This window comes from Neopelma chrysocephalum, unplaced genomic scaffold, assembly GCF_003984885.1.
Source record: "Neopelma chrysocephalum unplaced genomic scaffold, ASM398488v2 Primary Assembly neopelma1_67, whole genome shotgun sequence".
Taxonomy (NCBI): Eukaryota; Metazoa; Chordata; class Aves; order Passeriformes; family Pipridae; genus Neopelma; species Neopelma chrysocephalum.
Genome location: NW_020897726.1, coordinates 3,530,315 through 3,544,084, shown reverse-complemented (window position 1 = coordinate 3,544,084; position 13,770 = coordinate 3,530,315). Strand labels below are relative to the sequence as shown.

General features: G+C 39.3%; 1 protein-coding gene across 4 annotated transcripts in view; it reads right to left on the bottom strand.

Annotated features, from left to right (window-relative positions):
* DYNC1I1 (dynein cytoplasmic 1 intermediate chain 1) overlaps positions 1–13,770 on the bottom strand; it is a 186,176-nt gene that overhangs the window by 59,479 nt on the left and 112,927 nt on the right. For all 4 annotated transcript variants that reach the window (XM_027684764.1, XM_027684762.1, XM_027684763.1 and 1 more), the window contains exons 9-10: positions 13,650–13,749; positions 8,519–8,644 (exon numbers count right to left, since the gene is read on the bottom strand). In XM_027684764.1, coding sequence (XP_027540565.1) covers positions 8,519–8,644; positions 13,650–13,749 — 226 coding nt within the window. The remainder of the gene's footprint in view (positions 1–8,518; positions 8,645–13,649; positions 13,750–13,770) is intronic.

The following is a 13,770-nucleotide window of genomic DNA, read 5'->3' as shown; positions in this document are numbered from 1 at the left end:
ACATAGAGCTCCCACAGAGACAAAAATCATGAGGTGAAATAATTTTCTTGAATTTGGACCAAATGTACTCTTCATTGCAAGTAGCTTGTGCTGAGAACAGTTACATAACCCAAACAGAAAAGTCATGCCTATGGCTGTTTATCCATCATTTGCAGTGCAGCTAGGGAATTGTATGGTATTTTACATCCTTTATGGAAAAAAATCTGTGGAAGGATCTCAGTGACTTATTGATCTCACATCTGATCGTGGATTTCTTGTTCACCCAAAACCCTTTTAGCACTGGGAGTTTCAAGTATACAAGAAAAACTATAAAACATAATGTTCACATCAACAAAGGAAAGTTGGGGGTTTTTTTCCCTTCCTTCCTCCCTTTTTCTTAAAATATTTTACACTAGGTCATGTTGAAATGTAATCAAATCAACAACTACTAAACTGTAAAATGCCCTCAGGAACAGTTGCAGGATTTGGTGATTTTTTTTTCTCTGCGATTTTGGGATAGTGTGACAAATCTGCATTTTTTTATCAACAGAGTTTTTCAAAATTCTGAGTTGAGCAAATAATGTCATGTGTTTGTAAGTATCAATAATCTAAGCCATCTGCAAAGGAATGGTTTTCCAAAGGCATCCCTTTCAGGACACTGTGGATTTTGTCACTGCTTGAGGTTTTGGCAAACCATCAATATCTCTATAATTTTCTCTTATGAAATATGGTTTTTTGACTGAGATCTTTTTTTTTCCTTAGCTAGCTAAAGTTTAAAAATACTGCATGTCTAACTTGGCAAATTCAAAGGTTAGGTTTTCTCCAAATTGCATATTAGATGCCTATAATTCAGAAAGGTATAATGCAAGTTATCAGTGAAAAAAAGAAACTTGGAAAAATAAAAGTATGCTCACCATATCAAATAGCCAACATATTCTTTACATTTGGTCTGAAAGGAAGACTACAGAACTGGGAAGAGAAACACCATCTTTAAGTACAGATTCATTACAAATCACTATTTTAACACTTGCAAAAAGCACAATGCTATTGCTAGTAGTGACAGCATATCATTTAAGTATATGACAGTCTGCCCCCTCCAAAAAAGACTTAGAAGTGGGAACCACCTAAAATTTTCTATCCAAGACAAGCAAATTTATCATTTCCTAATTCATAATTGAAATCTCAGTTTCCAATGAGGAAGATGATCTCTGTTAAGCATTGCTCTAAGCAAAGGAGCATTCTGTTGCTAGGCTTTGTAGGTATAAAAACAGTCCCCAAGTAATTCAGAGTGCTAATTACTAATTTTGTCATTTCACAGACTGATGGGATATGGCACATAATTATTTTGTTATAAGATACACATTGGCTTTGATGGGTGTGTCACTCCTCAGGGTTCTGTACAAGACAGCAATAGATCCAAGCCGTCATGAAAAAAGCAGCTTTGCTAAAGGTTTGGAAAGATACAGCTAAAGCCCAAGGGAAGGCATATAACTTTGTGAATCCAATTGACACTCCTTTACACTAAATAAGGATCCTTATTTGCTCTCTGACCTTGCCTGGAACAAGGTTTCCTTCTCCCACTCTTGTTATGAAAATATAATGATTTAAGTTTTTGGAAATAAGTCAGTTTAAGAGATTTTAGGACTCAAAGGTGAAGGGGCTATGTGGAAAACACAGCGTGCTTTGTTTTGAGCTGCAGATGCTAGTAGATTCCATGTTAACAGCTGTTGCATTTCAGCAGTAAAAGAAAGACTGGTGATCTCAGGACTGGCTAAGACACTGTGGCACACAAGCCAGAATTTACATTTTCATGTTTTCCTTGCCTTTTCTGTCCTTCCCCACTAATGTCTCTGAGTTCAGTGGTATACAGAAAACGGGAGACTGTCTTCTGTATATGTGGCCTTCTTTGTCCGCCTCTATAAATCTGCTGCATGCAGGTCTCTCCTCTCACCTAAGACACCAAAAACTATTTTCCAAGTACTACTACATTTATCCTTCGGATGTATGGGTGTAACTTCTGCTGACTCACACACAATCTCCCCACAAGTACTGGAGCACTAATCTTAGGCCAAATGATAGTTATTTTTAATCACCAAATGGTAGAAGTGGTGTAGACTCCAATGGGAGGAGCAAAAAAAGACAACTGGTATCAGCTGAGAACAGGAGGAAGAACCTAAAACAAAAGACTAAGAGACAAGATATGGGCTGTTTACTGAAATCTTTATGGCACAAACTGTGCTCTGTGTTTCTAATCTTCCTACTAATGATGCACATCAGGAAACAAAACAGAAGTGAAAACAAAACAGTCCCATTATCTTAAAAGAAGCCCTACTTGATTGGATTTACAACATTTTGGTATGTGTTACAAAAGTCTCCAACAAATTTGGGACTCTGGGTGCTCAAGTATTTCCAGTATGAGCTGCTTCAGTATCTTCACAGGCAGACATTCAGTGATCCATTTACCAGAGAACTACTACAAAAATGGGCAGAATCTGATTCATATTTAGGATCATAGGGTCACAGGGAAATTCAGGTTGGAAAAAACTCTCTTCCAAAGAAGGGTTTTGTGGTTTTTTGGGAAAATTTGCAGTCAGCTCAGCACCACATGTCTTCTCTGAGATTTACAGACTGACCACAGGTGCCCCCTCTCACTAAAAACTGAGGAATTAGACAAGTCAGCTCTGGGACTGGACATGCTGCCGGTTCTTGGGAACAATTTTACTTAGGAAATTCTGTGAAGCTTAGAGGGAGTTTAGGGTCTGTCATTTCTTTTATGTCTCTGCACAGCTGAGTCCTTGATTGAAACTTAGCAGCAACAAGGTGAGGAAGCTTTTCTGGAAAAGCACTATAATAATTATCAGTGAAAATTGTCTTTATTTTTTAAGTATTCCAACCATACTTTCCGGACAATTAAACTTCTTGAGGGACTGAGCTCTAGTCTGGCTTCCACAGAGGAGGAAACTCAAGGACAAGACGAAAAGGAGGATATTAGTCATTCATGCTGTTACCTCAGCCTGTTCTGCACACAAGTCTCATGGATTTGGGCGCTCAGCACCTTTAGAAGGCAGGCTGCTGGAGCAAAAAGCACATCTGAATTTATGTTGATTTTGAAAGAGCAGAAAACAACAAAGGAACCAAATAAGGAAAAAAATAAGGCAACTCTGTCCAATATCAACCACTAAATATAGCCTTTCACTTACCTCAATGCATCTAATTCTAAGATATGCATTTATGACTCCATCCATTTAGTTGAAAAGGGAAAGACCACACCAGGATAAGCAATGAAGAGTGGTCAAACACATAACTTAATGGCAGTGTACAGAAGCCACTACAAAAAAGCTAGGGGAGAATTAAACATTTTGTGGTGCGGCAGAGTGGCTGATTTCTGTACCCTATCCACCAATATTTTCCAAGCACGGACAGCTTTTCTTGAAATTAAAATAGAAAACACAAGTCCCATATCCCACAAAAAAACCTGACAGTTTAGTAAAGAGATGGAACCAACCAAGTAAATGTGATTGCATGGCATTTTAGGAAAAGGACGGAAATAACTGCAGCTATTAAAAGTGATATACTGCTGAAATATTTTTATGATTATGCTAAAAGTCGACTCCATGAAAGAACTCTTCAATGGTTACTGCTTCCTCAAATAAAAGCTGGTTCATATGTGCACTCCTTCTTTTAAAATACACTGAATGGAGTTGCTTCTAAGTGTCAGATTTGTATTTCTCACTGCCCTTTTGAGACATTTGAAAAAGACACAGCTGAGAGAAAGAGGAAATTAGTAGATCAGGAAATAATCCATAATAAATCAAAAGACAGTTAATGTAGTAATTTTTTTGTTTCTGTTATCATTAGATTGGGTGTAGTAAAGCAGAATTTGTCAAACTTTCCAAAGACAATGCAGAGTCCTCCAAATCAGACAGCAACATTCACTTTGGTTTATTTGCATGAAACTAATATCTTTAGCGTCTTCCTCCACCCCTCCTCTCCTGAAATGACGGATGTTTGAAGCTGAGATCCAGATACCTCAACCGACTTTAATAACCCCTCTTTAGTTCCAGAAGAAAGAAAATGGCTTGTAATACCATAAAGTCCCTGAGAGACACAGATTATTTCTTTTCCTCGTGACTTCTGTCTCTGCAGATGAGCTCTAACCCAAAAGCTATGGGACCTGATAGAAGAGCAGTGCTGTACCCATGCTAACAGGCTCTGCTGAAAGAAAGGGTGTAATAGTTCAGACTTCAATTAGACAATTTATTGCAAACTCTCTGAGTTCTTATTTGCCTCACTTAACCAGACATGTTGGTGGAAAGTTTCATATACTTCTTCACATCATACTGGCTTAGAAAGCTTAGATCAGACTACTGTGAAACAGAAACACCATCATGGGCAAAGATGATGAGTAGTACTAATAATCCTCATAATTAATGGGTAATGTAGATTTTTATTTGTATGTTCAGTGAAAAAACACATTATGGATAGGTAAGTGTTTTCTGAAAAAGAGAGTAATACTGAGAAATATGGTTGTTGCTACACTATCAATCAATAGCATGAGAATGTTCACATACAACCAGCCCTGTGGATTGCATAAATCGATATAGGATTGAGCTCATGTTGAGTCATATCATCAATAACCTTGCAATACTATTTTCATTTTTGTCATTCCCACTTAAAAGCAGACCAACAGTAGCTGAGAGTAGTGTGAACCACTCTTTAAAATTTTCCCTACCAAACCGAGGGAGAGTCAATGTGATTTCCATTTTGTTGCTGGAATTCATTCCCTCTCTGGATACTGCCAAACCAACCCAACTAGAGATGACTCATCTGCAGGGTCTCATAAACTACTTCTGAAAGGCTTGTGTTTTGCCTTTGGAATGCAATGGATTACACCAATAGTTTGTGATGCTTCAGCATGGGGGAAGAGGACACCCCTGACTCTTCCCTACAAAGATATTCCCAGTCTGCACTCTGCAGTATTAACTGCGTGCTCAATTTATTCCCCACTACCTTAGAAAAGCATTGAGAATTCATCCCTTTGGTAAAAATCACCCTCCCACTCTGATTTTGCTTCTGAGACAACATTTTTTTGCTTGCATAGGAAAACAAGTTAACAAATTGCCCAATCCCTCAGTCTTCCTTGTTTTCCTATTTCTAACCTTGTGGTAAAGAGATGTATAATGAGCTGTAGAGCAAAAAATCTGGGACTCACATCTAAAATACCATCAGCACATAATAAAAAATACAAAACCCCAAAAAAGGGCAAAAATAAAACATGAAGAAAAAAATATTCCATAGGAGGTGAGACTAGAAGCCAGCAGGACTGTTTTATTTAGAAAGGATCTGATAGATCACATGGCAGTTCACATGAATCAATGAGTAAACATGTCCACTTGGCTGATAGTCATTTTTTCTTTAACTAAACATTTTTCCATTAACTGAAATTGAACCCAGTATTTGTAGCACAACATATTGTAGAGCTATGAAATTTGCTACCACTTAAATTGTATTAATGAGCCAACAATCTAATATGACTTTAAATTGGGTAGGAATTTCGTATTTACAGAATACACCACCCCTCACATTTAAGGACTGAAATCAAATGTTTTGCTGATTGGAGTTAGTAAAAACATCATTGCCAGTAGATTTTTGCATTATCTGTCATGGCTGATAGACAACTTTATTTGAAGCTGCTGCGTTCTGGCAGCTTTCAGCAAAGGCCCTTGGAAAGCCTGTTCTGATTATGACAATTTCAATGATCCTATGTAAGATTATAAAAAGTCACAGAAAGACGTAAAGAATATCAAGAAATTCCATAGTAATCATCTCACATCTGTATAATACACCAGGGGAGACAGAAAAACATTAAGGTTCCTAGCTTCGAGAATTTACCAAATGTGCACAAGGGGTATCTGAAGTCATACCTCCAGTCAGCTCCTTAGCTGTCGAGAGATGTTTCACATATCTATCTCTATTGATGTAATCGGAACTCCTGATATGAAATTTCTTAGAAGTTTCTTAGAAATGGCTTCATAAACCTATTTATTGATTTGGCTTCTCAGAAGCGGCTTTCAAGAGCTCCTTGAAAGTCACACCTGAAATAAGTCTCTATTTGCTTGTGTCTTGTTCTGTGAGCCCAAAAATCAAAAGGCAAGAGGTATATTAGCATCATGTAGGATTTATGGAGGCGTCTTTTTTATAGAAAGTCATTGGAAAGGAAAATAGAGGCTTATTGGGAAAATACACACAAAGTACTCTGTTCATCGTATCTGGGCAACCTAGCTATAATGATAAGGTGTGTGTTCATCTCTAGCTGTTGAGCTGGACTGTTATAAGATCATGTATTGTGGAACAAAAATTGGGCCTCTCTCTCAGAAAACCTAGAGAAATGACCAAATCAGGACTGGATAAGGGAATGTTTCTCTAGCAAAATGGTAATATAAATGATATGGGGCTGACTAATAATACAGTTGGTTTCCACTAACAGAAAACCATTATGATCTACAGAACTGAAATCCAGACTCTGAGCTAAGATACTATTTTTTTCTTATTTTCCATCTGAGTCAGTTAGAAAAAACCTGTGTTCAAGAGACCAAGTTGCATGCTTTTTGTTTCCCCATTTAATCACATGAGGGTATCCCTGTCTGATCTGAAGATATGCAGAAGATATTTCATGTCAAAAGCCCCATAATGGTGGTTCAAACAAAGTTCCCACTCATAATGGGTTTTAACACAAATTATCAGTGGACAGTTTGACCAAGTAAATAAATATTTCTCATGGGCAGAACTTATTTTATTTAGCTGGAAGAGGATGAAACCAGGATACATGTACAAGTACAGTGCCAAACGTGTTTCTCAGTTCACAGGTTTTAAGGTTCCAGTTCTAAAAAGGGGTACATCCAACTTAATGTGAGGACTAGACAGAAGTTCAGCCATGCCAAATCTCTGGCCACCACTTTGTGTGTGTTTCTAATGGAGACTGTAGCCTATCTCATTGTTTTCAATGTAGTGAGTCATACCTCCCCTATTTAAGTGTACCTACTTTAAAACCTAGATAGAAATTTAAATTTGTATTGAACACGTTGTTATGTCTGTAGTCAGTCTTCCTTTGTGTACTCAGAACGGCTACCCTGAATCTGGTCATTATCTAGTTTAAGGATTATTCTTCCTGGAAATGCAGTGGGGCAACTCTTCTCTTGAATATTTTGTTCAAAACATTAAGCTGCATGTACATCATAGAAGAATCTGAACATGGGATCTGAGCTAAGATCTTAAGCAGTCTGAAAGAACACATCGACTGCCAAATACGATCTCCAGAAAAATACGAGTTCTCATTTCAAAGGTAATACAAACACACACGCATGCGCGCGCACACACACACACGCACACACACACATATATATGTATATAAATCTGTATGGCATATTTACTATGCAGGCTTAGACTCCTTGTGAGGTTGTTTTTCAGTATAGCAAATTAGAAAAATATGCCTAGAATTAAAGGTTACTTAATCAGGTTGAAGCAGCAACTTCAATTCCAGCAACTCCCTCCCACTATGTTACATCTGATAATGTACCCAAGTCCAAACATAAACTTAGTTCAAAAAGATGTTTGGTCCTTGAATGTAAAATGACACTTAGCCTACACAATTAGCCAGGTAATACATATCCTTCCAAGAGAAGCAATTTTTACCACAGAATTATCTGCATTTTACTAATCTCTGATTGTTAAGTTTTACTTGCTGAAACTTTTCCATATGGCTTTTCGAATACCACTGACCTGTATTTAATTACCACAGAAGGATATTAATGAAGAGGTTGGAAATTTGGCCCAAGCCCTCTTCCACAGTTTGGACAGTTTGATGGAGCCAATGAGCTGAACACTTCTATTGATGTGAGGCTGTGCCATTTCACACACAAAAGCAGTGGCAAAAGAGGAGTAAACAGACATACAAAAATAAAACACCCAACGATTTTTGAATTGTCCATAAACTTCTAAACCGGCATAATTGTAAAGTAGCACTGAGTGAAGTGAAGCACTGTTTTGCTAACCTAAAGGACAGTCAGACACGAATTGGTGGAGTAGTTCTTGTAATCAAGACTATTTTGATCAAGCTGTAAGTCAGACACGTCCAAAATTGCAAAGTGTGTTTCCCAATATTAAAGGCAAAATATTGAGCAGAACCAGGCAAGAGTAGGCAGCTTGAGTGCAGAGGATGCGAGGAAGTTAACGTGGGTGGGAAAGCATGTGTTGCTGCCTGGATGAGGAAGTGGTACACCACAGTTACTTCATAAGTGCAAGGGCTTTATAAACTAAATCTCCTAGGGACTGTTTTAAATAGACAAAGAATGACACGCAGCCCTGACAGGCTTTTGTTTGAGAAGGCTGTTTGCCTTCTAAAAACACAGGACTGCCACTTGTACTTTTTCCAAAAAGGCCTATTTTTAACCTCAACCTCTTCATATAAACAGTGGAAAGATGTACTACGTAGTAAACTCCGTTTTGTCTAGCACAAAATTAATGGCTGCCTCAATCTTACCTGACAATGGAACACATATTCTGGTGTGGTTTTCTTGAACTTCATGTTCCATACCAAGGCTACCCCATCAGGCTCATGTGGAGCATCTTCATTATTGTTATAAGACGCAACCATCAACTCAGGGTACTAGAAAGAAAAAGCAAATGAAATAAGATAGATGAAAAAACCTATGCAAAATCACATGAGACAGAAATAATCTACACTAAATGTGCAATATCTGGTTTTAATTATAATACACGTTAGTTCAATGATATTACTCTGCTTCATTTTGGTTTATATTTTACTTGTTCCTAACACCCTTATAGCCCCTGATAATAGCTCTCTATCAGTTATTCTCAGATATCACAAAGGCAATGCTATTTTCTGCAGGTAATTCTCAAAAAAGACAAGTTTCAGAATTTTTATGAAGGGAATGCAAAGGAAGGAAGAGAAAAAATCTGAAAGCTTGAGTAATTTTAACATATTTGCTTAACCATCTCTTCAAGGACAAACTACTGTCTTAATCAATTTTGATAATAAAAACACTATGACCATGGAGTTGACTTGTTTTATTCTGAAATTCACATTTTTTTCAGCATTCCTGAAAACTATTCTTTCTTATTTCATTATGCACTCTTATTTACTTATGCATAGAATCAACTTGAAAGCTCTTCTTGATGATTCAAATGGCAAAAAAACCCATTTTCTTCACAGAAGCTCAATTTTGCAAGATGCTGAGGTCATCTTATAAAGCACAGGGTGATCTTGAATTCCACTGGCTCAGTGAGATTGATGCAATAAGCACTCTAAAATCAGATCCATATTTTCTTGTACACCCATTATCCAGTGTTGTATAGAAGTAGATATGCAACACATATATGTACTTGCTTTGTTTATATATATATGTACACACATAATATCATATATGAAAAATCAGATTTTCACATTCTTTTGATGACCTTGCATCATTTCAAAACACCATAAGGACTAACAATTTGTCCACAGAACATCAATTACTTTCAGTCTATACAATAACTTCCCGTTCTCCACTCTGACATGTTTGATACTAGGCACCTCTGGTAACCTCTGTCCTTCCCTCTAAATAGTCAAAATAAAGCAGTGGACCTTATGGCATGTCCAGAGAAAAGCATGTGGCTTCTGCAGACCAATGAGCCAGCAGCTCAAGTTCTGCAAGACCCACACTCTCCTTTTCTAAACTAGAAATGCTTTCCCTCAAAATTTCTCAACAATATCTGCAGATTATTGTCACTTTTTGTCTTTCCCAGGTAAATTCCTGCCAAACCGTTCACCACTTTACAGGGGAACAGTACAGCTGGCACATGCAAAGGGAGCGGGACAAATAAACTGCCAATTGGGAGCTGTGAATTTGGTCCAAAGGCATTCTAACAATTAAAAAAAACCAAACCACCACCCTTTTTATAATTATTGTTGGGGTTTGAACCTCTCTGCTCTCAAAATCCATTTGGAAGAAATAATGTAACTTCTGCCATCAGCAGCTGTTACTTCCCACTTTCTGTACGCTTCCACGGATAATGCGTCACAGAGCTGATGATTTTTCTGTTCAAGCTCATCGTTCCAAATGAGCCTGGACCCATATGCAGAAGAATCAGCAATGACACGTGGCCATCATAGCCTCCTCTGTCCCATTTTGAGGCAGCTCTGACTGGGTTGGACCTACATCCCTGGCTGCTGGCACAGCCTGCAAGGACAATTTAGCGCCCAATTCACTTGCATGGGATTAGGGGATGCAGCAGACCAACACCTCTTCTCCTTCCTCAAGAACAGAGGGAAACCTGAGGGTGAATTAATCCCACACCTGAGACACCACCTCTCTGGACACGCTGGTACCAGCCTGCCCTCCAATGTTCTCATCCATCTCACCCCTCTCTTCTCTGTCTCTCCTGCAACAGATATTACAACCACTTCTGAACAGCGAGCTCAGCTTCTCCTTTGAACCTTTTCATCCCACACTGGCCCATGTCCAAGTAAACAGTGTGTGCAGTAGGCTCTTGACAGGGCATCACGTTTTGGCTGAACAGATTAGGTACCATTCGCGTGAGCAGCTGAGACCATAGACATGAAGGGACAGACACCTTGGCAGGCAGAAGTGAAAGCCCTTCCACCAGCATGACTGCAGCCATCTAGGGTGTGTGACTAGGTCCAAAGTGCCAATTTTGAGGCACTTTGGGGCTGGTAAATGCTCCTGGGAAGTTTAGCAAGCATGGTTAGCAGCATGTCTGGCCATAAACAAACACTGACTGAAATCTCGCTGGTCTATATGTAGATTTTGCAACCAGTTTATGTATTTGACTGGAAATACAGTTTACACAGTTACTGGGGTCATACCTAGCTGGGTAACACCATTATGAGGCTTTTTGACTCTTATAAAACAGAGCTAAATGCAGCACCCTAAATCTTCTCTGGCATTGTGCACTCCAATGCTTCACCAATCTACTTGCATTTACAGAATTTCAGTCCTCACCAGGTAGCCAGATGTCCCGTGACTGCAACTGAAAACAACATGGAAATGGTGCTGTGCAAAACAGCATTCGAGGTTGCTGCCTGAGAGTCAAGAGAGACACATCACTATTCCAGAGACTGTGGTTTTCTTGGTAAGTTAGCTCCCATGGACAGAGTAAGGTGATCCCACTTTCTTTGTGTTTACTCTCAGTCTGTTGGGCCTTTCCCTAAGATCCCTAATGATGCATCTAAGCCATTTTCCTGTTGCTCTGTGAAAGAATCAAGGGGCTAGTGGTTAGCTTTACTGGTATGAATGATCCCACATGTTTGAGACTGTATTTTACATGTGACTGGGAACAGAATAACTTGTTTAATCAATGCATCAATGTCCTTTGTTTGATTAAGTTTCTATTTACCTCCAGGCTGTTTCGCAGAAGCAGTTTTATCACAGAAAATTGAGCAATGTGTTCTGCAGTTCTCATGATTATTCAAGTTATCCTTTGACACACTGGACACTGTCATGTCCTGGAGCATGTGTGAGAAGCAGAGCTAGTGGATAGGTGAAATACCTCTCCCTGGCTCCAGCTCCTGTCCCATGGATAAAACTCAAAGCAGGCAAGAGAGGAAGCAACTCCATACTCCCAAGCTACTGTAGGGCGGCATGAAGAAGGCCCCTGGCACAGAAGAGCCCCTCCTGGAGTGCCAGGGAGCTGTGTGTGAGGAGTTAACAAAGGGGAAGGCAGGAGGGGCCACCCTGGAACAAAGAGGTGGGAAGCAGAACATGCCTTCAAGCCCCAGGGGCTGAGCAATTACATTTGGCAGTGTTCTTCTGAGGCGGCTTTTTTTCTTGCTGCCCTGGGAATACAGTAAGAGCTGCTTGTTAGGAAAATATCAGATAAGAATTCCATGTAATTTCCAGCCCCTGAACAAGTGAACAACCTAAGATAAGTGTTTCCTCAGGCTTATATTTGATTTCTGTAGAAATCCATATGTGCTTAAAGGCCACCCACATCACAATAGTGCATACCTGTTGTTAGGCTGATATTTTGTATGAAAGCAAAGGTATAAATCATTTCTCACACAGAGAGCAAGCTCGATATTACAGGAAGCCTTTCTGCAGCTGGCTGTTGTGCACCACCCAGACCTACTCAGCCTACCAGCCACAGTTGCTGTCACCTTACCTGAGAAGTACCCGGGGGATGGAAGCAGCTCTGCTGCCATTTCAAGGGGAAGGAGAGAAAGATGGATGTGAGAGTCACTGTGCTCCTTATCCACTGCCTCTCTCCAGCCCTCACACACCATTTACGTACTGGGTCTTGAGCGCTTGCTGTGTCCACATGCACATCTAATGTGGTGCAGAAAGAGCAGCTGCTTCTAAGATTAGACAAAGGTTGTTCTTAACACTGGGCTGATCTACTTCTATAGCACCTTTGCTACCCACACCAGGCTCCACTAGGTCTCTGAAGACCCAAGGGCACATCTGAGGCCGGGTTTGGGTCCAGCTAGGCAGACTGGCTTGTGCTCACATTTTTGAACTCTATGTCCTCTTGGAGCGGTTTTTTTCTACCTGTACTGTGGACTTAAGAGCAGAGTCTCCTGGGTTCTCTCCCCAGGGAAAGCAGATGCTTTGCTCCAGGCTGGAACATAGGAACAGGCTGATAGGGATGAAATAGAGAGAATGAGGGGGGCTGGAGTGAAACTGGAACCAAATTAATTTAACAGGACGTGTGATGATGTGTGTGTGTGCTAATCCCAGCTCTCCAATAGAGTAACTAATTAACATGCTTTCTGTACTTTGCTGATGTGACTGTATTGGTTTTGGAAAGCTTAAGCAGCTCTATCATCAGTTTTATTTTGCAATGACAATGCTTTGTGGCACACAGAAACTGGATACATTCCAGGCATGTTGCTTTAGTATGCCCTGTGGGCAGCTGCAGCCTCCTCTTCCATCGCTTGAAGAGAGAACCCAGCATTTTTTGAAAGACCTCTTTTCAATCTTTTCAAGTTGTTCAGATACTTTTACATTTTTAAAATCATAGAATTATAGAATATGCTAGGTTGGAAGGGGCCCATTAGGATCATTGAGTCCAACTCCTGGCCCTGCGCATGACATTACAAGAATCACACCATGTGCCTGAGAGTGTTGTCCAAATGCTTCTTGAACTCAGATAGGCTTGGTGCAGTGATCACTTTTGTTTTAGTATATTAGTAGATTAGAAAAATTAATTTTATTTCTCACTATTCTTTTTTCTATTTTATATATTACTATGTATAACTATTTATTAAATCAATTGTTTAGTAAATTAATTTTAATTAGTTTAATTTTAAACCTTTTATCCTAAAAAAATTTCCATGTGCTGAAGGAGCAGAGAGGGGAGAAAGAGTAAAAAGTAAGACTCCACCTTAGTAGGTTTGTTAACCTACTACTGTTATAATAAAACATTCTGGTTTTGAAGACCAAGACCAAGACATTCACAAAAAATAACAGGTTTATTATTGTCCCATTACTCTTCTTTATAGAGAAACATGCATTCACTCATCCAGGGCCCTCCAATTACCTAAAAAATAACATCCTACTCTTCATAAAAAAGAGCAAATCAAGGATGCCCATAAGTTTTTTAGGGAGAAGTGTAAGTGATATGGAAGCATGTCTCCCAGCTTCACATCTTACCTGAAGAGACCAATCCATACAGGTGACAACACGATGCTTTGACCAGTGCTCATCATAAAATTGTCGGTTGAAGGAAAGATTGGCTCCTGCTTGAACATCTCTGTGTGAATTCAAACAAAGT